This window comes from Salmo trutta, chromosome 2, assembly GCF_901001165.1.
Source record: "Salmo trutta chromosome 2, fSalTru1.1, whole genome shotgun sequence".
Taxonomy (NCBI): Eukaryota; Metazoa; Chordata; class Actinopteri; order Salmoniformes; family Salmonidae; genus Salmo; species Salmo trutta.
This window is the reverse complement of record NC_042958.1, coordinates 73775045-73799178: the sequence shown is the minus strand read 5'-3', so window position 1 is coordinate 73799178 and position 24134 is coordinate 73775045. Positions and strand designations below refer to the sequence as shown.

Below are 24134 nucleotides of genomic sequence, written 5' to 3'. Positions count from 1 at the left end.
GAACACACCACAATTCAAACTGTTAGAAAATAAAACTTAAGAAAATAACTTGAAATTGACAAGTTATTTTTTTTTGAAGGCAGCGTGGGTTAATTGTCCTGTTCCGTAATAACCACATTTTGGAACAGTGAGTGCATTCTGACATCACATGCATAAAAAACTCACGCTGGGGCGACTGTTAGAGATATTTGGGACTCATGAGTGAAAAGGTTAAAGTAACACACGCTACCTAATATAACATGACGACAAAATACACGCACGACAAACGTGCCTGAATTGGAGGAAGATTCATGACAGATACATGGTAGAAGTTGTTTGTGCACCTAGGTGTGTATGTCTGCCTGTGCATGTGTGTTTAGGTGCATGTCTGCATGCCAGAGTGTGTATGCATGTGTGTGTGTGTATGCGTGTGAGTGTGTGTGTGTGTGTGTGTTAGCATACTGTGTGATTGTATGCTCTAGGCTCTGTCACATTCCTCTAGTGAGCAGGAGCGTTATGGAGTGTTTGGCTAAAGTGCCCATTGCCAATTGTGAATGCGTTATGAAAATGCTATTCTTCAGTTGTCTACACAGAGAGGCTTTGTGTGATAGAGAGAGACAATGCTGAGATTTGGACAGGTGGCTAGAGTTGTGTGTTTAGGAGACAATATTGATAAACACACACTATTTACACAACCACCATGGCTAAAGCCCTAGTCACAAGGACCCAGTGCAATGCCAAGGAAGTGTGCCTACCTAGCAGAATGAACATGTTGTATGTGTGTTTGTGTGTGTGTACCTTCTGTGAGGCCAGATATTCCATGCCCCGTGCCACCTGGTAGGTACAGGAGACCAAGTCCTTGAAGGTGAGCTGTTCATCTGAGCAGCGGGTAATATCGTAGGAATACTCCATGCCAGGGGGCCTGCGGGCACGTAGGTACTCCCTCAGGTTCCCTTTAGAGGCATACTCCACTATCACATATAGAGGGCCTGTCACAGAGAGATAAAGAGACAGACAGAGAAAGAGAGAGAGAGGACACATACACACATTTAGGACTCCACACTGACTGATCACTGCTTTCCAAAAATTTGGGGAGAGGGATGAATCTTGAGTATTGAAGGAACCGAGTCAATCTGGGATTATGGGCATCACGATTTTATCTTGAAAACTTGAATGCTGACAATTTGTGAATGACAGAGTCAAACGTGACAAAAATGACAAATATTTGGTGGGAGAGGTATTGTCGTGTGTGTGGATAAAATACTGATGTAGATTCAGTTCTGATATTCAACACCATATTCATAGTACAGTTGTGGCCAAAAGTTTTGAGAATGACACAAATATTAATTTTCACAAAGTCTGCTGCCTCAGTTTGTATGATGGCAATTTGCATGTACTCCAGAATGTTATGACGAGTGATCAGATGAATTGCAATTAATTGCAAAGTCCCTCTTTGCCATGCAAATGAACTGAATCCCCCAAAAACATTTCCACTGCATTTCAGCCCTGCCACAAAAGGACCAGCTGACATCATGTCAGTGATTCTCTCGTTAACACAGGTGTGAGTGTTGACGAGGACAAGGCTGGAGATCACTCTGTATTGCTGATTGAGTTCGAATAACAGACTGGAAGCTTCAAAAAAGGAGGGTGGTGCTTGGAATCATTGTTCTTCCTCTGTCAAACATGGTTACCTGCAAGGAAACACGTGCTGTCATCATTGCTTTCCACAAAAAGGGCTTCACAGGCAAGGATATTGCTGTAAGATTGTACCTAAATCATACATTTTTCGGATCATCAAGAACTTCAAGGAGAGCGGTTCAATTCTTGTGAAGAAGGCTTCAGGGCGCCCAAGAAAGTCCAGCAAGCGCCAGGACCGTCTCCTAAAGTTGATTCAGCTGCGGGATCGGGGCACCTCCTGTACAGAGCTTGCTCGGGAATGGCAGCACACAGGTGTGAGTGCATCTGCACGCACAGTGAGGTGAAGACTTTTGGAGGATGGCCTGGTGTCAAGAAGGGCAGCAAAGAAGCCACTTCTCTCCAGGAAAAACATCAGGGACAGACTGATATTCTGCAAAAGGTACAGGGATTGGACTACTGAGGACTGGGGTACAGTCATTTTCTCTGATGAATCCCCTTTCCGATTGTTTGGGGTATACAGAAAAAAGCTTGTCCGGAGAAGACAAGGTGAGCGCTACCATCAGTCCTGTGTCATGCCAACAGTAAAGCATCCTGAGACCATTCATGTGTGGGGTTGCTTCTCAGCCAAGGGAGTGGGATCACTCACAATTTTGCCTAAGAACACAGCCATGAATAAAGAATGGTACCAACACATCCTCCGAGAGGAACTTCTCCCAACCATCCCGGAACAGTTTGGTGATGAACAATGCCTTTTCCAGCATGATGGAGCACCTTGATGGAGCACCTTGCCAAAAGTGATAACTAAGTGGCTTTGGGAACAAAACATCGATATTTTGGGTCCATGGCCAGGAAACTCCCCAGACCTTAATCCCATTGAGAACTTGTGGTCAATCCTCAAGAGGTGGGTGGACAAACAAAAACCCACACATTCTGACAAACTCCAAGCATTGATTATGCAAGAATGGGCTGCCATCAGCCAGGATTTGGCCCAGAAGTTAATTGACAGCATGCCAGGGCGGATTACAGAGGTCTTGAAAAAGAAGGGTCAACAATGCAAATATTGACTCTTTGCACCAACTTCATGTAATTGTCAATAAAAGCCTTTAACACTTATGAAATGCTTGTAATTATACTTCAGTATTCCATAGTGACATCTAACAAAAATATCTAAAGACACTGAAGCAGCAAACTTTGTGGAAATTAATATTTGTGTCATTCTCAAAACTTTTGGCCACGCTGTAGATGTATGGGAGAGGTACAGAGTAAGTTATGGTAGAGCCCCTTGTACTCACCATCTTGTGTACAGGCCCCTAGCAGGTTGATGATGTTCTTGTGTTTACCGATCATCTTCATCATCTCCATCTCTGACACCAGATCAGACAGGTCCTTCTCTGTAGCATCGTCTGGAGGGGGGCAGGAGGAGGGAAAATACGTATTCATGAATAACAGACACATGCGCAATGCTATAGGCTGCATTCATTTGTCAGCATCATTACCTGTTAACTAGCCCTCCCTCTTGGTTGGTCCTGTCTCGCTCAGTTAAACCTCTTAAATGTAAAGTCCCCATATTTTATTTATTCAATTCAGTCTGAAAAAGCAGGATGTCTGCGGAAAGCTGAGTATCTTGGCTATTGATCGGTGACTTCAAATCTTTGGTGTGACTTAATACCAAATATGGGCATATGAATTTACAAGTCCAGGCCGAGCCGATTATTTCATTTCAAGATGGCTGCTACCTACATGAGGATAACTTATTTTTCTGCCTGTGACCTACTGTTATTGATCATCAGCCCCGAGATTCATAATGTTTATATAATGTTTTCACCAAACATGTTAAAATGTAAGTTTTTGATTTGGTCTGTGTGTGAGCTATAGCTACATGGGGGCTATCAAATTAATTCTTAGGTAGGTAGGAACAAATCTAGCCAATTTACAATGTTATCTGATTATGTATGACTTAATGGCAACATTGAATGTCCACCGAGTGACTATCTTTGCACATCAAATATATGATGTTGCCTGCTTACGTGCTGTAGGCATCCATTACACAGGGGATTGGCTACTTGGGTGGGACAAAGCAAGACCTAAAACCTTTTATGCGTAATGCAACCTATTGCTACCTGGCTCAGAGACGAGACACACTGAGCACGCTACATAACATTGTAAAGAGATTTAATTGATTTCATTTCATTGCTTTAGCATAAAAGATGTCTTCTTAAGAAAAAAAGGGAAAAACTAAGAATATTGAACAGGAACCTAAAAAGAAGGCAGCTATGAATGTAATGTAGCGTGCTCAGTGCGTCTCGTCTCTGAGCCAGGTAGGAATAGATTGCATTACTCATAAAAGGTTTTAGGCCTTGCTAGAACTGTTTGGCCATAATGACCACCATTTGGAGGAAAAAGGGGGAGGCTTGCAAGCCGAAGAACACCATCCCAACCGTGAAGCACGGGGGTGGCAGCATCATGTTCTGGGGGTGTTTTGCTGCAGGAGGGACTGGTGCACTTCACAAAATAGATGGCATCATGAGGTAGGAAAATTATGTGGATATATTGAAGCAACATCTCAAGACATCAGTCAGGAAGTTAAAGCTTGGTTGCAAATGGGTCTTAGAAATGGACAATAACCCCAAGCGTACTTCCAAAGTGGCCATCACAAAGCCCTGACCTCAATCCTATAGAAAATTTGTGGGCAGACTTAAAAAGCGTGTGCGAGCAAGGAGGCCTACAACCTTGACTCAGTTACACCAGCTCTGTCAGGAGGAATCGGCCAAAATTCACCCAACTTATTGTGGGAATTTTTACTACGATTACATGTCAGGAATTGTGAAAAACTGAGTTCCCTGTAGCTCAGTTGGTAGAGCATGGTGTTTGCAATGCCAGGGTTGTGGGTTCGATTCCCACGGGGGGCCATGTATGAAATGTATGCATTCACTACTGTAAGTCGCTCTGGATAAGAGCGTCTGCTAAATGACTAAAATGTAAATGTAAATGTGAAGAGTACGGTTGATGGCCAAGAATCAGTTCATTTATGATGGAGGTGGGGAACTCGAACCGATAGAGTGGGGATTCGATGCTCTCAGACCAACTGTCAAGTCTGATCATTTACTCATAATATCCCACATTGTCTTCTTTCCAAATACACCAAGTTTTTGCATGTCAGAATCATGAAATTACACATTAATAGCAGTTACTTTTGGGTATGTCTATTTAGGTGGAAATCTACATTTTGCCATTACATTTAAGAGGTTAAAGGGCACATTCCCTTGCTCAGCCATGGTTGAAGTCCCGATGTGTGTGTATGTGTGTCCATGTGTGCATCTGTGTCCACCCCCACCCATCAAATACTCTACCTGACCTAGCCCCCCCCACGCCTCACCCCCCCTCCCATCTCCCTCCCTTCTTAGGGCTATTCCCTCCATCCCCTCCTCGTTTCTTAATACAGTTGTCCTTCCAGCCTTCAATTCCTGTGACTGAGCGGTCTTTGTGTCAGTGCAGACTAATGCCTGGGCAGCTGGTGCTGTGGGGGTCAGGTATGTGACCCTGCACCCGTGATTCCGCCCCTACAGCCGTCAATCACCAACAAGGAATAATGACAGACCCCAAGCCCCGCCTTCCCCACACCGCCAACCCCAGTAGGACAGATCCTGAGATGGATAGCAGCTCTCACACACACATACTGGTAAAAACACACACCTAGATTTTGGGTTCAGGTACACACGCACATACGGTGACACATATAGGCAGGTTTGTATGTACACTATATATACAAAAGTATGTGGACTCCCCTTCAAATTAGTGGATTCGGCTATTTCAGCCACGGTGTATAAAATCGAGCACACCGCCATGCAATCTCCATAGACAAACATTGTCAGTAGAATGGCCTTACTGAAAAGCTCAGTGACTTTCAATGTGGCACTGTCATAGGATGCCACCTTGCCAACAAGTCAGTTCGTCAGATATCTGCCCTGCTAAATTTGGCCCTGTCAACTGTAAGTGCTGTTATTCTGAAGTGGAAATGTCTAGGAGCAACAACGGCTCAGCCGCAAAGTGGTAGGCCAGACAAGCTCACACAACAGAACCACCGAGTGCTGAAGCGCATAATGCATAAAAATCCTCTGTCATCGATTGCAACACTCATTACCGAGTTCCAAACCCACTCTGGAAGCAACGTCAGCACAAGAACTGTTCGTCGGGAGCTTCATGAAATGAGTTTCCATGGCCGAGCAGCCACACACAAGCCTAAAATCACCATGCGCAATGCCAAGGGTTGGTTGGAGTGGTGTAAAGCTTGCCGCTATTGGACTATGGAGCAGGGAAAACATGTTCTCTGGAGTGATGAATCACGCTTCACCATCTGGCAGTCCAACGGACAAATCTGGGTTTGGCGGATGCCTGGGGAACGCTACCTGACCGAATGCATAGTGCCAACTGTAAAGTTTGGTGAAGGAGGAATAATGATCTGGGTCTGTTTTTCATGGTTTGGGCTAGGCCCCTTCGTTCCAGTGGAGATAAATCTAAACGCTACAGCATACAATGACATTCTAGATGATTCTGTGGTTCCAACTTTGTGGCAACAGTTTGGGGAAGGCCCTTTCCTGTTTTCGTATGAGAATGCCCTTGTACACAAAGTGAGGTCCACACAGAAATGGTTTGTCGAGATCGGTGTGGAAGAACTTTGACTGGCCTGCACAGAGCCCTGACCTCAACCCCATCGAACACCTTTTGGATGAATTGGAACGCCGACGGCAAGCCAGGCCTAATCACCCAACATCAGTGCCCGACCCCACTAATGCTCTTTTGGCTGAATGGAAGCAAGTCCCCACAGCAATGTTCCAACATCTAGTGGAAAGCCTTACAGAAGAGTGGAGGCTGTTATAGCAGCAAAGCGGGGACCAACTCCATATTAATACCCAAGATTTTGGAATGAGATGTTCGGCGAGCAGGTGTTCACATACTTTTGGTCATGTAGTGTATGTAGTGAACACGGTTGGGTAGGTTACTTTTTAAATGTAATTATCGTAATCAGTAACATAACTTTTGGATTACCCAAACTCAGGAACATAATCTGATTACTCTCAGTAACTTTTACATTACTTTCCCTTAAGAGGCATTAAAAACCAAAGTCTGTCAGATTTTTGCAATCAGTCACTTGTAATGGATTTCATGTAATCCATTATTCCCCAAGCCTGATGGTGTACTTGCACACACAGTGACACATAGCCAGGTGTGCAGTGGTATGTAGTGTAAATAAGAAATAATACATACTGTAAGTAAACACACCCTCATACACAAACACACACGCCCAGCCACAACATACACCCCAAACTAGAGCCGGTGGCTTACAGCTAGCAGGGCAGTGTGTCACACGGCTAGAGATACACTGTGTCGATACTGAGATACTAAGATCCTGTAGGCTTTACTGAGGGACACACACACACACACACACACACACACACACACACACATACACATACACATACACACACACACACACACACACACACACACACACACACACACACACACACACACACACACACACACACACACACACACAGTGGTAAACACACACACAGGTACAAACTGAGGGACAAACTCACATGTGCAGTGCATCCGGAAAGTATTTAGACCCCTTTAATTTTTCCACATTTTGTAACGTTAAAGCCTTATTCTAAAATTGATTACATCATTTTCCCCCCTCATTAATCTACACACAATACCCCATAATGATAAAACGAAAACTTTTTTTAGACAAGTTTTGCAATAAATACCTTATTTACGTAAGAATTTAGACCCTTTGCTATGAGACTCGAAATTGAGCTCAGGTGTATCCTGAGATGTTTCTACAACTAGGAGTCCACCTGTGGTATATTTAATTGATTAGACATGATTTGGAAAGGCACACACCTGTCTAAATAAGGTCCCACAGTTGACAATGCATGTCAGAGCAAATGCCAAGCCATGAAGTCGTAGGAATTGTCCGTAGAGCTCAGAGACAGGATTGTGTCGAGGCACAGATCTTGGGGATGGGTACCAAAACATTTCTACAACACAGAAGGTCCCCAAGAACACAGTGGCCTCCATCATTCTTAAATGGAAGAAGTTTGGAACCACCAAGCTGGCCAAACTGAGCAATCAGGGGAGAAGGGCCTTGGTCAGGGAGGTGACCAAGAACCCGATGGTCATTCTGACAGAGCTCCAGAGTTCCTCTGTGGAGATGAGATAACCTTCCAGAAGGACAACCATCTCTACAGCACTCTACCAATCAGGCCTTTATGGTAGAGTGGCCAGACAGAAGGCACTCCTCAGTAAAAGGCACATGACAGCCCACTTGGGATTTGCCAAAAGGCACCTAAAGGACTCTGACCATGAGAAACAAGATTCTCTGGTCTGATGAAACCAAGACTGAACTCTTTGGCCTGATAGCCAAGTGTCACTCTCATCACCTGGCCAATACTATCCCTACGGAGAACCATGGTGGTGGCAGCAACATGCTGTGGGGATGTTTTTCAGCGGCAAGGACTGGGAGACTAGTCAGGATCGAGGGAAGGATGAACAGAGCACAGAGAGTACAGAGAGATCCTTGATGAAAACCTGCTCCAGAGCGCTCAGGACCTCAGACAGGGGCGAAGGTTCACCTTCCAACAGGACAACGATCCTAAGGACACAGCCAACACAACCCAGGAGTGGCTTCTGGACAAGTCTCTGAATGTCCTTGAGTGGCCCAGCCAGAGCACGGACTTGAACCTGATCTAACATCTCTGGAGAGACCTGAAAATAGCTGTGCAGCGACGCTCCCCATGCAATCTGACAGAGCTTGAGACGTTCTGCAGAGGAGAATGGGAGAAACTCCCCAAATACAGGTGTGCCAAGGTTGTAGCGTCATACCAAAGAAGACTCTAGGCTGTAATCACTGCCAAAGGTGCTTCAACAAAGTACTAAGTAAAGGCTCTGAATACTTATGTAATTGTGATATTTCAGGTATTTATTTTAATAAATTAGCAGAAATTTCTAAACCTGTTTGCTTTGTCATTATGGGGTATTGTGTGTAGGTTGAAGAGTAAAAAAAAACCAATTTAATCCATTGCAGAATAAGGCTGTAAAGTAACAAAATGTCAAGGGGTCTGAATACTTTCTGAATGCACTTTACCTTTCAGCATCTTCACAGCCACTGTGACGGCCTCCTTGGGCTTGTCCTTATCAATGCCCAATGCTTCGGCCATCACCACCTGGCCAAAGCAACCCTCGCCCAGCGGCTTGCCCAGAGTCAACCTGTAGAGGAGGAGAGGGAGAGGTTAGAAGAATAGTTCAAACAGCTGTGTAGCTACACACAGAATTTGTAATAGATCACCTTTATACACACTCACATGGGCATGTGCACGCACGCACACACACAGACCCAGTCCCACACTTCCCACACCACTATCACTCATGGTCACAACACCTCTCTGACCACTGATCCTTTGGTAATAGATTGACCCTCTGGTCCTAGTTTGATTGACAGGCGGTGGCCTGCCCCTGTGGCCCAGTCTTGAGGTTGTGTAAACATTCACACTGGCTCCGGGGCCTAAGGCCAGCACGCCGTCAGAGTAACACAATCCCTAGTCTGTCCACACAGATGCCGCGCCCCGCCCCTAGCTCAATGGCACCCTTTCTGCCCTGGCCCACCACACATAATCAATGTTATTTTTCCTTCCACGCCAGCACAAACGTTAGCATTCCTGAGTGTTCCGCATCTCCACCACGGCCCCGAGGCACTTGGGAATGACAGACGAGGAGCGTCGGAGAGGAGACGGGGACAGAGATGAACGAGAGACACACAAGATTTAACAGTAGGGGCTTAATTGAGCATGCCAATGAGACATGTAGAATGCTTTTGATCCCCTACTGTTAAATCTTCACAAAAACATGGCATGGCGAAACACCACAGGCGGAATGTCCTTGAGCATGTTAATAACCCAAGAGCCGGATTGTGTTTTACTGTCTGGGTTTTCCCCATTGCTTAACAACAAGAGACCTCACCGAAGCAAAATCACTATGTATAAGTCCGTTGTGGCCTTCAGCCTGACACTTTCCACTGAAGCTGACTGAGGCCACTAGTTGAACTCGTAGTAGGAACTAACTCCTCTGGTATGAGGCAAAGCAAACAGTCACAGCACAAAAACACAGATTACAGCCATAACACACACACAAAGTCACACACTGGGTCCTGTTCATTAGGCAAAAAAGAAAAAAGAAAAGTGCAACATTAATCGGAAATACGCTTTTCTCATTGGACACTTCCAGGTAGTTCCTCCCTGTTTCAGTCTGTTTCCTTCTGTTTGGTGCCTAATGAACAGGACCCTGGTACAGTGTAGCACTGAGAAATTACTCATTGGTCTGTGTAAGTGATACGGAAAGGGCTGGGTGCCAATGGCCTCCCTGGGTCATGTTCAGTAGAGCACAAAGTTTTTAAACATGGAAAAGAAAAATGAGTGTTTCTTATTGGACAAGTCCAGGCTGTCCCTCCCTGCTTCAGTCCATTTTCTTCTGTTTGCTGCCTAATGGACACTACTCTGGTACAGTGACATTTTTTATCACAGCCACAGCCATTACTCACTGGTTAATCATTACAGATCACAGACCATGTTCAATGGTGCTTAATGGTATATTATACCAGACAACACTAGTACCTCATGTAATAGCCTGCATACACAATCAGTTAGCCAAATGTTAGCTAACATTGTCATTCATGAGGGGGTTACATGCTACTATAATGCATCTAGTTAGGAGACAAGAATTTCGCTACACTTGCATTAACAGCTGCTAACCATGTGTATGTGACAAATACATTTGATTTGAAGTAATTAGCAACATTCACACTTTCACTTGAAAGAGCTAGTGTGAAATCACTGCCACAATCTCTGACAACTGGGACACTGCACTGGATTCATTTCTGGGTTTGTTTGAAGTTAGGTTACCTAACGTAGCAGGCGTAAAATAAATGCCTGAGTGGGGTCGAAGGAAACCGTAAGCATACGGTTTTCAGGCTTCGCCTCTTCTCTGCTTTTCCCCTGAAAACCGGATGATTCCGGATTTTACAGACCCGCTGACAGTGTGTTAGGTAGAAATACATTCCAACTGAGCAAAAACCTCACTGACTCCAGCTTACAACAGTATGCAGCTAGTCTTGGGCCTCACCCATTGCCTCACCGATTCTCAGAGAAATAGCTGAGAAAGCCATAGGCCGCGTTCCAGGGGGTCTGTGAAACAGTTGTGTAACAAAAATGTACCAGTGATTGAAAGCCACTTACTCTATATTGCAGTCCAGTAGCCTGTGTTGTGAAAATTGGGTTGTTTGGTCTATAACCTGTTAGTTCATATTATATATACTGTAGGCCTAAAGCCGAAACAATAAGAAGACAGTTGCAGAATAAATTCAACCACACCTTTGTTTCATCACAAACCAAGCGAGCAAGTCTTCAAAGCATTTTGCATGTAACAAACAGTTACATAACCTACAGCATGGTCAAGCAAATTGTTTCTGATATTTTCGGACTACAAAACAACCATTGATTTAGAACCACGGAGAGTTACCTCAAGTCGAAAAGAGCTGCCTTCACTATTCCAGCACCATTTCAACTTCAACATCATCAAATCACCTACAGTTGAAGTCGGAAGTTTACATACACCTTAGCCAAATACATTTAAACTCACCTTTTCACAACTCCTGACATTTAGTCCTAGTAAAAATTCCCTGTCTTAAGTCAGTTAGGATCACCACTTCATTTTAAGAATGTAAAATGTCAGAATAATAGTAGAGAGAATGATTTATTTCAGCTTTTAATTCTTTCATCACATTCCCAGTGGGTCAAAAGTTTACATACACTCAATTTGTATTTGGTAGCATTGCCTTTAAATTGATTAACTTCGGTCAAATGTTTTGGGTAGCCTTCCACAAGCTTCCCACAATAATTTTGGTGAATTTTGGCCTATTCCTCCTGACAGAGCTGGTGTAACTGAGTCAGGTTTGTAGGTCTCCTTGCTCGCACACGCTTTTTCAGTTCTGCCCACAAATTTTCTATAGGATTGAGGTCAGGGCTTTGTGATGGCCACTAAAATACCTTGACTGTGTTGTCCTTAAGCCATTTTGCCCCAACTTTGGAAGTACGCTTGGGGTCATTGTCCATTTGGAAGACCCATTTGCGACCAAGCTTTAACTTCCTGACTGATGTCTTGAGATGTTGCTTCAATATATCCACATAATTTTCCTTTCCCACGAAGTGCACCAGTCCCTCCTGCAGCAAAGCACCCCCACAACATGATGCTGCCAACCCCGTGCTTCACGGTTGGGATGGTGTTCTTCGGCTTGCAAGCCTCCCACTTTTTCCTCCAAACATAACGATGGTCATTATGGCCAAACAGTTCTATTTTTGTTTCATCAGACCAGAGGACATTTCTCCAAAAAATATGATATTTGTCCCCATGTGCAGTTGCAAACCGTAGTCTGGCTTTTTTATGGCGGTTTTGGAGCAGTGGCTTCTTCCTTGCTGAGCGGCCTTTCAGGTTATGTCGATATAGGACTCGTTTCACTGTGGATATTGATACTTTTGTACCTGTTTCCTTTGCTGCTGTTCTGGGATTGATTTGCACTTTTCGCATCAAAGCACGGTCATCTTTAGGAGACAGAACGCGTCTCCTTCCTGAGCGGTATGACGGCTGCGTGGGCCCATGGTGTTTATACTTGCGTACTATTGTTTGTACCTTTAGGCGTTTGGAAATTGCTACCAAGGATGAACCAGACTTGTGAAGGTCTACAATTTTTTTTCTGAGGTCTTGGCTGATTTCTTTGATTTTCCCATGATGTCAAGCAAAGAGGCACTGAGTTTGACGGTAGGCCTTGAAATACATCCACAGGTACACCTCCAATTGACTCAAATGATGTCAATTAGCCTATCAGAAGCTTCTAAAGCCATTACATTTGTGGAGTGGTTGAAAAACTACTTTTAATGACTCCAACCTAAGTGTATGTAAACTTCCGACTTCAACTGTATGCTTAGTTTAATATAGTGAAAAGACACCAAAAACTACTTAGTCCAATCAACGTAAACTAAATATGATGTGGCTGTCCATGGTAGTGATTTGTGTGTTTGTGTGTGCAAGTAGAAAAAACATGTTGACCTACCCTACTTGTAGAGAAACGCCAATAACTGATCATCTCTTGATAGCTAAGTACACGCTTGAAGTTTTTGTATACGCTTTAAGTTTTTCTTGTCCAAAGCTACCTGGCTAAAATGCTTGCTCGCTAGCCTATCTGCCTTTCATGGCCATCTATGTGCCAGGTCAGCTAGTCAACATTAGCCTATTACATCTAGCTACTTCCATCCTCTCAGGCCAGGGGCACAATGTATGAATTTATGGTCGGATCAGAATCGCCGTTTTAATCATTGGCCAGTACGGAGAATTAAGTAAAACCACAAGTCCAAATCCCTATCTCCATTCATGGCTAATTTAGGAAAAGGAATGATTTTAGCTAGCTAGCCACCGGAGGACAATGACACAATGAGATGCAACAATTCTAATTTTTTTCTGTAAATGCCGTTCTGCTTTTGATGTGATTGTTCTGAAGTCAAATCCAAACTGGCTTCCCTTGACACTTTCTTTAGTGCGCCAGGAACATTCACAGTTGAGCTCACTCAGTTTAGCTCAACGCTGACTGGCTATTATAATAATAATTTTTTATCAAAGGAGGCCAAATGCTCGCTGGCTTCTCTTGCATTCAATGCTACGGGCGGCAACAATGTCATACTCTTTTTGACCAGACAGCATCAGATAGATGGGCTACACATACTGAGAAATAGAGGTGCTGTTTCGCTCACTTGGATGCTTCTCCAGTGAGACACATTCAGCCTCTTACGAATTGAAAGAAAATTATGAAAGAGATGTTCTGAGGTTTGGTGAGTGACTACTATGTAGGCAGCCTGAAATGTGGCCATACTGTTGAGGTCAATGACATCCTTGTACACTGTCCCCTCCCCGCTACATCCTTTACCTCCCCCTTCCCTATTCCTACCCCCGTTCCCATCCATGCCCATCACCTGTCTCTGGAAAACTCCCAGCGTGGGTCCTCTGGGAGGTCGTACTCTGGGATGGGGTCGTCATGGCCGGCCGAGCTGCGTCGTGTGGTGATGCGGACCAATGGGGTGCTGGAGTTCATCGAGGAGCTGGAGTCATTTGACACCTGTAGGAGATGACAGATTGGCTGATCACTTGAGCCTAGATACACTGGTCAACTAAGAAAGGGCGGGGATAGGCATGTGTGTGTGTTTGTATTACTATAATTGTGAGGACCAAGGAGTGTAGGTGGGTAGGTGTGTGTGTGCGCACACGTGTCTGTGTGATGAAAAAAAATCTAAAGATCAAATGCCTCATTTACATGGGCTTTAAATTATATTGATACTGTGCTAATCAACATATTCTTCATGGTTTTTAAAAAGCGAGTTAATGCATGTTAGGGATCATTAGTGATCACAACTCAGTGCTATAGAGTAACGTTCTATCTGATGAATGTGTCTGTTTATCATTGTCCTCAGGGCTCTTCTCTCCTTTTTGCTCCAACCTTACCTTGACACTGGAACCACCCATCTCTCGAAGGAATGTAATCCATCACTTTTTGTACCTCTTGGAGTTTGTTTTCCCCTTGAGGGAAAAGCATCACTCACAGAGAGGTAGAGGAGCTAGAACAGGAGCTAGAGGTGCTGGAGAGCAGTGCTAACATGCTCAGACGCCATGCACTGTAGCTAGCTGTCTTTCAGTGGAGTTAACTGATGCTTAGCACCTCAAGCAGTGCGATGTATTAGTTACAGTAGTGTTATTAAAATCCACTTCTCCTGAACAGCTAAATTAACTGGGCTCTCAAATCAGAGTACCAGTAACCCAATTGTCGGGAATACAAATGCGGTGGAACTTTTTGTGTGTTTTCTGCTCTTGGTAGGTAAACCTTGGACTATTTTCCTGTTTGTTTTTATTTAAGTCTAAGTATATGGGGCTTTTCACACTGCTGAACCTGAACCAAGCCAAGCCAAGCTGTACTGAGCTGGCCTGGTTATACATCCACCATAGTAGCTGAAACCATGAAAAAATTAAATCCCAGTAAGTACAGTTTGGTTTGGCACAATAGTGTGAAAAGATAATTATGTATGAATCCATGTGTGCGTGGAGTTTGTCTTTTTATGGGTGTTAAATGCCTTGGAAACCCCTTATCTACTTTCTGTTACCTGGCGACGCAGAGGTATCTGCTTGCTGAGTTTGTGGACTGCTGGCTGGTTCCCGAAGTCAGGCTTCTTAGCTGTATTCCTCATCCGACACACCACCACGATGACCACCATACAGGCGATCAGGAACACCCCGATGCAGTAGATGGCTATCTCCACGTAATCAGGTGATGTCAGACCCGTCACTCTCTCTTCCTTATTGGCTGTTTTGGGGAGCAGAGGGAGGGGCAAGGGGAGAGTGTCAGAGAGGGATAGAAAGTGGAACGTAGAGGCACATACTGACTCATGACATAATGTACACATACAAACACACGGACGTGGGCACACAGACACACAGACACTTAAACAAAAAGACATGGACACATCTGATAGACGCACATGTATGAACAGAACACATGCCATGGAAACGACACACACACACGTCATTGCTAGATAGACAAACAAAACATAAATAATGAGAACGACGCACACATGTTTTTCCCTCTCCGTCCCCCTCGCTCTACTCTCCCTCTTCTTCACACAACCATCTACTGCCCATCTAGGACAGACAGAAAATTGAATTGATCTAAGAAGAGGGGGTAAACCATAGAAATACAATCATTCTGATTCTATTTTTACGAGGTAAATACACTGAGCTCAAGCAGGGGGCTGTACTAAGTGCCTACATTCAGGGTTACTTGACACACCACACACGCAGGGTGCAGACACACTCTCTCAAAAACACACACATGCACGCACGCACAAGTTCTCCCTCCCTCTCTCACCTGCTTCCTGTCTGTAGGAAATGGGTCTGGGTCTGTCTCTGAGTGGCTATAGGACCACAGCCTGTTCCATAATGCATGTCATCCACCCATGGCTACAAACAATGCCCTTGTACTGTGCAGCCAGGGGGAAATAATAACATGTAGGAACCTTTCTCCAGTCGGCTTCGTATCACCTGGTCCAAAACCCACAGTGCAACACAGAAGGCAGAAGAGCCATGCAGGCGCCACCAGAGCAGATACATGGGGACTAGGGCAATAAATTAAAGATACTATTCAACAATAAATTAAATCCAATCAAAGAAAAATGTTCATGCTCCGAATACAACAGGTGTAGACCTTATCGTGAAATGCTTTGACAAGCCCATTGCTTGACAAGCCCTTAAACAATGCAGTTTTAAGGAAAATAAGAGTTGAGAAAATATTTACTAAATAAACTAAAGTTTAAAAAACGTAACGCAATAAAATAACAATAACAAGGCTATATATACAGGGGGTACCGGTACCGAGTCAATGTGCGGGGGTACAAGTTAGTTGAGGTAATTGAAGTAATATGTACATGTAAATAGGGGTAAAGCAACTATGCGTAATAATATTATTTTGTTCAGAGACAAAACAAGGCTATTATCTGGGAGGACATTGAGGGGATTTTTGTACCTGTTGTCTGTTCATGTGGTGGATTACAGGAGATTAAGTGCTATGGTCCATCTCATTTAATGTCCGGAGTCCAGACATCTCACCCACCCTACATACATGTAGATGTATTCATGTTGGCTGACTCTGTTGTCTGATCTGAACCTCTATCTAAGGAATGAGCATAAGTGTTCTATTTATATGAACTTTAACTGTGTTTGGTATATACAGTGGGGTTCGAAATTATTGATATCCTTGATAAAGATGGGCAAAAATTCTTGTATGCTCCAAACATTTTGGAAATTCTATTATTTTATATGGATATAAATGCTCAGAGTAAGAGATTTTGTTTAACAGTAATACTTTTTTTTTCTCAAAAAGGTAGGAGTCTGTTTTTAATACCTTTCAATAGCTCACCTTGCGAGGATAATGGCACTGAGACATTTTCTAAAATGTTTTATGAGTTGAAGAACACATTGGGAGGGATCTTAGACCATTACCCCATACAGAATCCTTCCAGATGCTTGATATCCTTCGTCTAAGTTTATGGACTTGAAAATGGGTTTCAGATGGCCATTGCAAAATGTTGATTTTGTGGCAAATAACCAGGTTTCCAGCCAACCTTTTTATGTTGGATAAAAACATGTCACGACAGGCCTGGTCAAAATTTGTTGGTAAACCTTCCAAATGTCAACAAAACAAAATATGCTAGACAAGGTGGGATCTTTTTGTGTCGGTAAAATGTATTATGCAAGAAATGGCAGTGGAAATGGTGGTGTGTATGGTCCTCTCACTCGGGAAAGCATACCGTTTATTATGCTACAGATTAAATAAGTTATGATGAACTTCACAGGGTGGTGAAAGTGCACAGTGATGAGCTTGATCATTGCTTTTTTTTTGGTCCATAATAATCTCATCATGTAGGCTATACATGCGAGCTGTTCTATATCGAGTGCACGTGCCAAGACCAGAGTGGGCACATATGCTATATAAGAAATGTTTTTTTGTGACAAAACCATCAGTAGAGTTGAACATGCTATGGAAATCCATTTAACTTGTATGTTTTATTCGGTACATGGGAATTTAACCTCATAAGTTATTTTTATGTGCACTACGTCATCAAGCACAGCCTCTTACCGTCAACAAGTCAGAAAATCTGTCGCTATTTAGATGGAAACCTAGCTATAGAACAGTGGAGGCTGCTGAGGGGAGGACGGCTCATAATAATGGCTGGAATGGAATCAATGGATGGTATCATACGTGGTTTCCATGTGGTTGGAAACCACGTATGACCCCTCCTCCCCAAAGCAGCCTCCACTGCTATAGAACAATTTCTTTGTTGACTTAAGTGTTATTGGGGTTATTGTCTTGCTGAAAGATCCATTTGCGGCCAAATTTCAGCCTCCTGGGGGAGGACACCAGGTATTTGGCTAAAATGTCCTGGTACTGGGTAAAGTTCATGATGCCGTTGACCATAATAAAGACCAGTGGAAGCAAAATAGTGCCAGAACCACCACCATATTTTACAGTAGGTATGGCGTTCTTTTCTGTTCATGCATTCTCATTTCGATGCCAAACACACCACTGGTGTGTGTGGCCAAACAGCTATATTTTCATGTCATCCAACAAATGTAAATGCCTGGAGTTTGCTAAACGGCATTGGCACTTGGATTGGAACCGGTGCTTTGGTCAGATGGCATGAAAATAGAGCTCTTTGGCCATGAACACAAGTGGTGGGTTTGCCGTCAAAATGAGAATACATAAGCAAAAAAGAAAATCTCTTTCTCTGAGCAATTGTATTAGTATAAAATAATATAGCTTAGTATTCGAATTAGTTATTTTATACAGTTATTTTTGCAAATCTTTATCAAGGGTGTCAATGACCCCACGGTAAATCTATGGATGTTTGTCAGTGCAGACATGAGGGACACAGACACACTCGCACAGACACAGAGATACACACATTTAAAGACACACACACACAATCGTGCAGACACAGGGACACACATACATTTAAACTAGGTCTGCCAAACGATAAAATGTTCTAATCGAGTTAATCGTATGATTTGCTATGATTAATCACAAATTCAGAATTCGCTCAAATTAATCAAGTTTATACAAAAAGCATTACAAGAATAATGATGTCTTGATTTATCCCAAAATAATGGTTAAAAAAATTAAGTAAATTGATAAAGCACACCTTCTTTAACCGAAATGTCAACTTGTTTTGGAGACAACATTGTTTTCCATCGATTTTGAACACTTTCATACAATCTGATTAATCACAATAAAACAAATGTGTGCACTAAAATCAAGTTAACTGATTAACTCTGACAGACCTAATTTAAACACACACATGCAAACACACACACACACACACTATATAAAACATATTGAATACATTTTAAACAATTGGCCCTGATAATTGAGAAAGTCAAGCCGTGAGTATTCCAGCTGTAACATTCTTTTTTTTTTATCTCAAGGAGAAAAAATAAAAAGGCAATAAATTATCAGAGCCAGGAAAGAGGTGGAGCCTTGAGGGAGTTTTTATCAATTCTCAGGGAATGACAGAAAAGTCACTGACACCGACAGACAGACAGAATCACCAAGACAGACAGACACCCTTCTTCTGTAAAAACTTGCAGTCCGAGCCAAAATGTACGTAGCACCAACAGACTTTCCCCGAGAACCAGGAGAGAGAGAGAGAGAGAGAGAGAGATGAGGGAGGGGGAGAGAGAGGCAAACCTCCTCTTGAGTAACGAGACACTCGAGCCATTCGGAGAAGTCGGGTTATAAGCTTAGAGCAAATGTCTCTTTATCTGGCCCCTTGCTTTCAACACATCAAGATAACAAAATATTTGTAATACATATTCCTGCTCTAGTATTACACCGAATTAAATGTTGAGTTGTTGACTGTGTAAGTTCATCATTGTATTCTGATATTTTGTTATTTCGTTGAGTTTGTGTGTCTTTCACTCCAAAGGAACTTTTCACTTCTCCCTTCCTTCCTCCCATAGAAATCATCAAAATAACTTTATTGACCGAACGTTTTAAAACCGTTAGTGAATGACATTGAGAGAGAGTGAGAAAGAGAGAGAGTGAAGGGAAAGGGAGGGCAGTATATGAGTGTATATACCTGGAAGCACCGTCAACCAAGCAGTGTGATAGGAGATCCCAATAGAATTACCCGCCAAGCAGGTGTACTCCCCAGCATCCTCGTAAGTTACATTGGGGAGGTAGAGGACTTCAATCTCCTTGTCCGTGGTGTTTACACCTGCGGTCTGGGAGAGGGTTAGGAGTAGTTGTGGAGGAGGATGAAGAGGAGGAGAATGGAGTATGAGAGAGGAAGGGTGGAAGAAGTAAGGGAAGAAGAGGAAGAGGAGAAAGAGAAGGGGCAGGTCGATGGGAGAGGGAGGGGTGGAGGAGAAAGAAGAGGAAGAGACAGGGATGGAGGAGAAAGAAGAGGACGAGACAGGGATGGAGGATGAGAAAGGGAGGGTGGACGTTAGGAGGATAAAATATATTTAAGGAGTGAGTAGGAAGAAAGTAAGATAAAGGGAAGGAAAAATAGCAGAGAGGAGAGAAGAGGAGGAAAAGCAGAGGTAACAATTAGACCCACAACACCATGAGAGAGGAGTAGCTGGATGGTGTCCATAGCTGGGAGGAGAACGGTCATCCCATCTATAGAGAGATAGAGTAGATGGGAGGAGCTTCCAGGGAAGGGGAGGAGCGTCCAGCGAGGGAGAGTCTTCAAAACAAACAGGAAGAGCACCTTGTACCACAAGAAATAATAGCAAACACAATACACCAAAACACGTGATAAAAATACCCTTCACCCACAACACCAGAGCCCAATCGTATCCACACCAGGCCTGGGCATGCACAGTACACACAAACACAGAAGAAGAAGGCATGGAGATCACCCCACTGCAGCCCCCAACACTAACCTGTGCCCTTACACATCACACCATTGAAATGGGGGGGTCGGGGGGAAAAGAAGGAGAGAGAGAGAGAGAGAGAGAGAGAGAGACAGACACAGTTGAAAGGTCTGAGATGGACATAGCAGGATAGTGTGAGTGTGCAGGTACAGTAGGCATTTCCATGGCTGTACAGTCACAGTCAGTAGTTACAGTAGAGCAGCTGGGAAAGGATCAGTCAGTTCACAACCCAGCAGGAACTAAGACCACCACACCGAACCGGGTCAGTGACAGGCCCAAAGAGACCACACGGGAGGTGGTCAACAGAGGTCAAGGATCAGGGGTCAGCGGTTACCTGGGATGACCGTCAGCCAGCCCGACTGGTTGACCTCCCCTATATAATTGGAGACTTTACAGGTATACTCTCCGGCGTCCTCCTCAGTCACGTTGGTGAGTGTGAGCACCTCCACGTCCGAGCTATTGATGCCTGAGCGCTGAGGTGTGTGAGCCACACGCACACACACATGCACGCACACATTTGCACGCATACACAAACAACCAAACACACACACACACGTACACACATACATGGCAGCAGAGGGACAAAACAAAACACAGGCCTGTTACTATCACATCTGCACCTCAGTGCAGGGAAAGGAGGTTACAGGAGCTGCCACCCAGACCGGAATACAGCCAGTGTTCCAGTAGTATAGAGGGAAAAGGGGTATTCATTATTCTTCGTAAAGGAGAGAGATTAGATACTATAGGAAGACAGATGGGATAGTAACAAAAATGCTGCTTTTACAAATGGCAAAAAAGTTACCTGAAAACAAAAAAATTATTAGCCTACACTTTGAAGAAAAAAACTGTGTCAATCAAGTCAAAACAGCCAATGAGGGGCCGGGGGGGGGGGGGGGGGGGGGCTGGAACGTACCTTTAGTACACGGACGTAGGGGTGTCCGTCTGGGCCGGTGCGACTTCCATTCTTCTGGATGTGCTGCAGCCACTGGATGTGGGGCTGAGCATCACTGTACACCTTACACACAAAGCGTGCGTCCTCCCCTACATGCACACTGGTGTTGGCTGGCAGCCCTGCCTGGAGAATGGGCCTATGAGGGGACCGTTCTAAGATGGAGAGAGAAAAGAGGAGATGTTTTATGGTGAGTTAGTTTGTGCTTGAGACATCGCCATTGGCCATTTCAAACCCCAACCTTGCACCATACACCCCTTGGTAAAAGACAGATTTGTATTTCTAATATCAATGACGGCCAATTGATCAACTAAGCTAGATCACCACTGGGTACCTTGGGAATAAGCATTAGGACACAGACTTCACTTTGTCTAAGGAACTGAAAACGAGCACAGAATACTTGGGGGTGAGGGTTCGGAGAGTCATGGGGGGTGGTATGAGGCTTGCGGGGCACTGGATGGGTTAAAGAAGGAGGGCTTATAAGTGGGTGGCAGAGAAATGAGAGGGGTGGGAAAATAATAGAGCTAATAAAGGGAGCTCAACAGACAGAGTGAAAATAGAAAGAAAGAGGGGTGAAGAAAAAGGTATAGAGACAACTTTCATGCACTGTGTGTGTCAGTCTGTCAGAGTTTTGCAACTAGTAATCTTCCTCTGTGCCGTTCCTCTGTCCATCAGAAGGCCAAATGGCTACTCTCTCTCCGTCAGATCAGATGATTCCCACCCCTCCCTCGTCTCTCTCTCTTTCTCCCTCCTCCCTACGCATTCCTTGGGCTCGCCATGTTTATTGTCTCTCTCCCTTCCTTCCATCCCTCGTTTGTGCATGTATGTGTGCATATGTATATATATGTGTGCGTGCGTGCGTGCATGCATGTGTGTGCATGTGTGTTAGTGGTTTAGCGGACTGGTGGAACCTGCCTGAAGTCATCATGTAGTCTTGATGGCTGCTTGGCGTTGCTACTGATGACTTATTCACCAGTCTGCTCTCTGACCACACTGACTCGAGTGTTTCTGTGAAATGTGTTTGTGACTCGAGTGTTTCTGTGAAATATATGGTTGTTTGCATGTATAGCATGTGTCAGGTGTGGATCTATCCATAACTGCATGGATAGCATGGCGACTATGACGTACTATCCATATATACTGCTCAAAAAAATAAAGGGAACACTTAAACAACACCATGTAACTCCAAGTCAATCACACTTCTGTGAAATCAAACTGTCCACTTAGGAAGCAACACTGATTGACAATACATTTCACATGCTGTTGTGCAAATGGAATAGACAACAGGTGGAAATTATAGGCAATTAGCAAGACACCCCCAATAAAGGAGTGGTTCTGCAGGTGGTAACCACAGACCACTTCTCAGTTCCTATGCTTCCTGGCTGATGTTTTGGTCACTTTTGAATGCTGGCGGTGCTTTCACTCTAGTGATAGCATGAGACGGAGTCTACAACCCACACAAGTGGCTCAGGTAGTGCAGCTCATCCAGGATGGCACATCAATGTGAGCTGTGGCAAGAAGGATTGCTGTGTCTGTCAGCATAGTGTCCAGAGCATGGAGGCGCTACCAGGAGACAGGCCAGTACATCAGAAGACGTGGAGGAGAAGGTAGGAGGGCAACAACCCAGCAGCAGGACCGCTACCTCCGCCTTTGTGCAAGGAGGAGCAGGAGGAGCACTGCCAGAGCCCTGCAAAATGACCTCCAGCAGGTCACAAATGTGCATGTGTCTGCTCAAACGGTCAGAAACAGACTCCATGAGGGTGGTATGAGGGCCCGACGTCCACAGATGGGGGTTGTGCTTACAGCCCAACACCGTGCAGGACGTTTTGGCATTTGCCAGAGAACACCAAGATTGGCAAATTCGCCACTGGCGCCCTGTGCTCTTCACAGATGAAAGCAGGTTCACACTGAGCACATGTGACAGACGTGACAGAGTCTGGAGACGCCGTGGAGAACGTTCTGCTGCCTGCAACATCCTCCAGCATGACCGGTTTGGCGGTGGGTCAGTCATGGTGTGGGGTGGCATTTCTTTGGGGGGCCGCACAGCCCTCCATGTGCTCGCCAGAGGTAGCCTGACTGCCATTAGGTACCGAGATGAGATCCTCAGACCCCTTGTGAGACCATATGCTGGTGCGGTTGGCCCTGGGTTCCTCCTAATGCAAGACAATGCTAGACCTCATGTGGCTGGAGTGTGTCAGCAGTTCCTGCAAGAGGAAGGCATTGATGCTATGGACTGGCCCGCCCGTTCCCCAGACCTGAATCCAATTGAACACATCTGGGACATCATGTCTCTCTCCATCCACCAACGCCACGTTGCACCACAGACTGTCCAGGAGTTGGCGGATGCTTTAGTCCAGGTCTGGGAGGAGATCCCTCAGGAGACCATCCGCCACCTCATCAGGAGCATGCCCAGGCATTGTAGGGAGGTCATACAGGCACATGGAGGCCACACACACTACTGAGCCTCATTTTGACTTGTTTTAAGGACATTACATCAAAGTTGGATCAGCCTGTATTGTGGTTTTCCACTTTAATTTTGAGTGTGACTCCAAATCCAGACCTCCATGGGTTGATAAATTGGATTTCCATTGATTATTTTTGTTTGATTTTGTTGTCAGCACATTCAACTATGTAAAGAAAAAGGTATTTAATAAGAATATTTCATTCATTCAGATCTAGGATGTGTTATTTTAGTGTTCCCTTTATTTTTTTGAGCAGTGTATGTTATAGACACCATGCTACCCATGCATTTATGGAGAGACCAACACCTGACACATACTGTACACACACACACACACCCACTCTGCCCTTTTCTTATCCCGATCCACTCACCCGAATCAAATACAAACATCTATTTATCAATTAACTTCTCTAGGGTAGGGGGCAGTATTTTGACGTCCGGATGAAAGACGTACCCAAATTAAACTGCCTGCTACTCAGACTCAGAAGGTAGGATATGCATAGTATTATTAGATTTGGATAG

General features: G+C 44.4%; 1 protein-coding gene across 6 annotated transcripts in view; it reads right to left on the bottom strand.

Moving 5' to 3' along the window:
• LOC115162870 (fibroblast growth factor receptor 2) overlaps positions 1-24134 on the bottom strand; it is a 115074-nt gene that overhangs the window by 29038 nt on the left and 61902 nt on the right. For 3 of the 6 annotated variants that reach the window (XM_029714342.1, XM_029714379.1, XM_029714383.1), the window contains 7 exons: positions 21116-21306; positions 19401-19545; positions 14868-15073; positions 13695-13837; positions 8768-8889; positions 2910-3020; positions 778-968 (listed from right to left, as the gene is read on the bottom strand). In XM_029714342.1, coding sequence (XP_029570202.1) covers positions 778-968; positions 2910-3020; positions 8768-8889; positions 13695-13837; positions 14868-15073; positions 19401-19545; positions 21116-21306 — 1109 coding nt within the window. Of the gene's footprint in view, positions 1-777; positions 969-2909; positions 3021-8767; positions 8890-13694; positions 13838-14867; positions 15074-19400; positions 19546-20536; positions 20676-21115; positions 21307-24134 lie in introns of all 6 variants that reach the window. The other 3 variants (XM_029714369.1, XM_029714350.1, XM_029714359.1) reach the window with 3 other exon arrangements.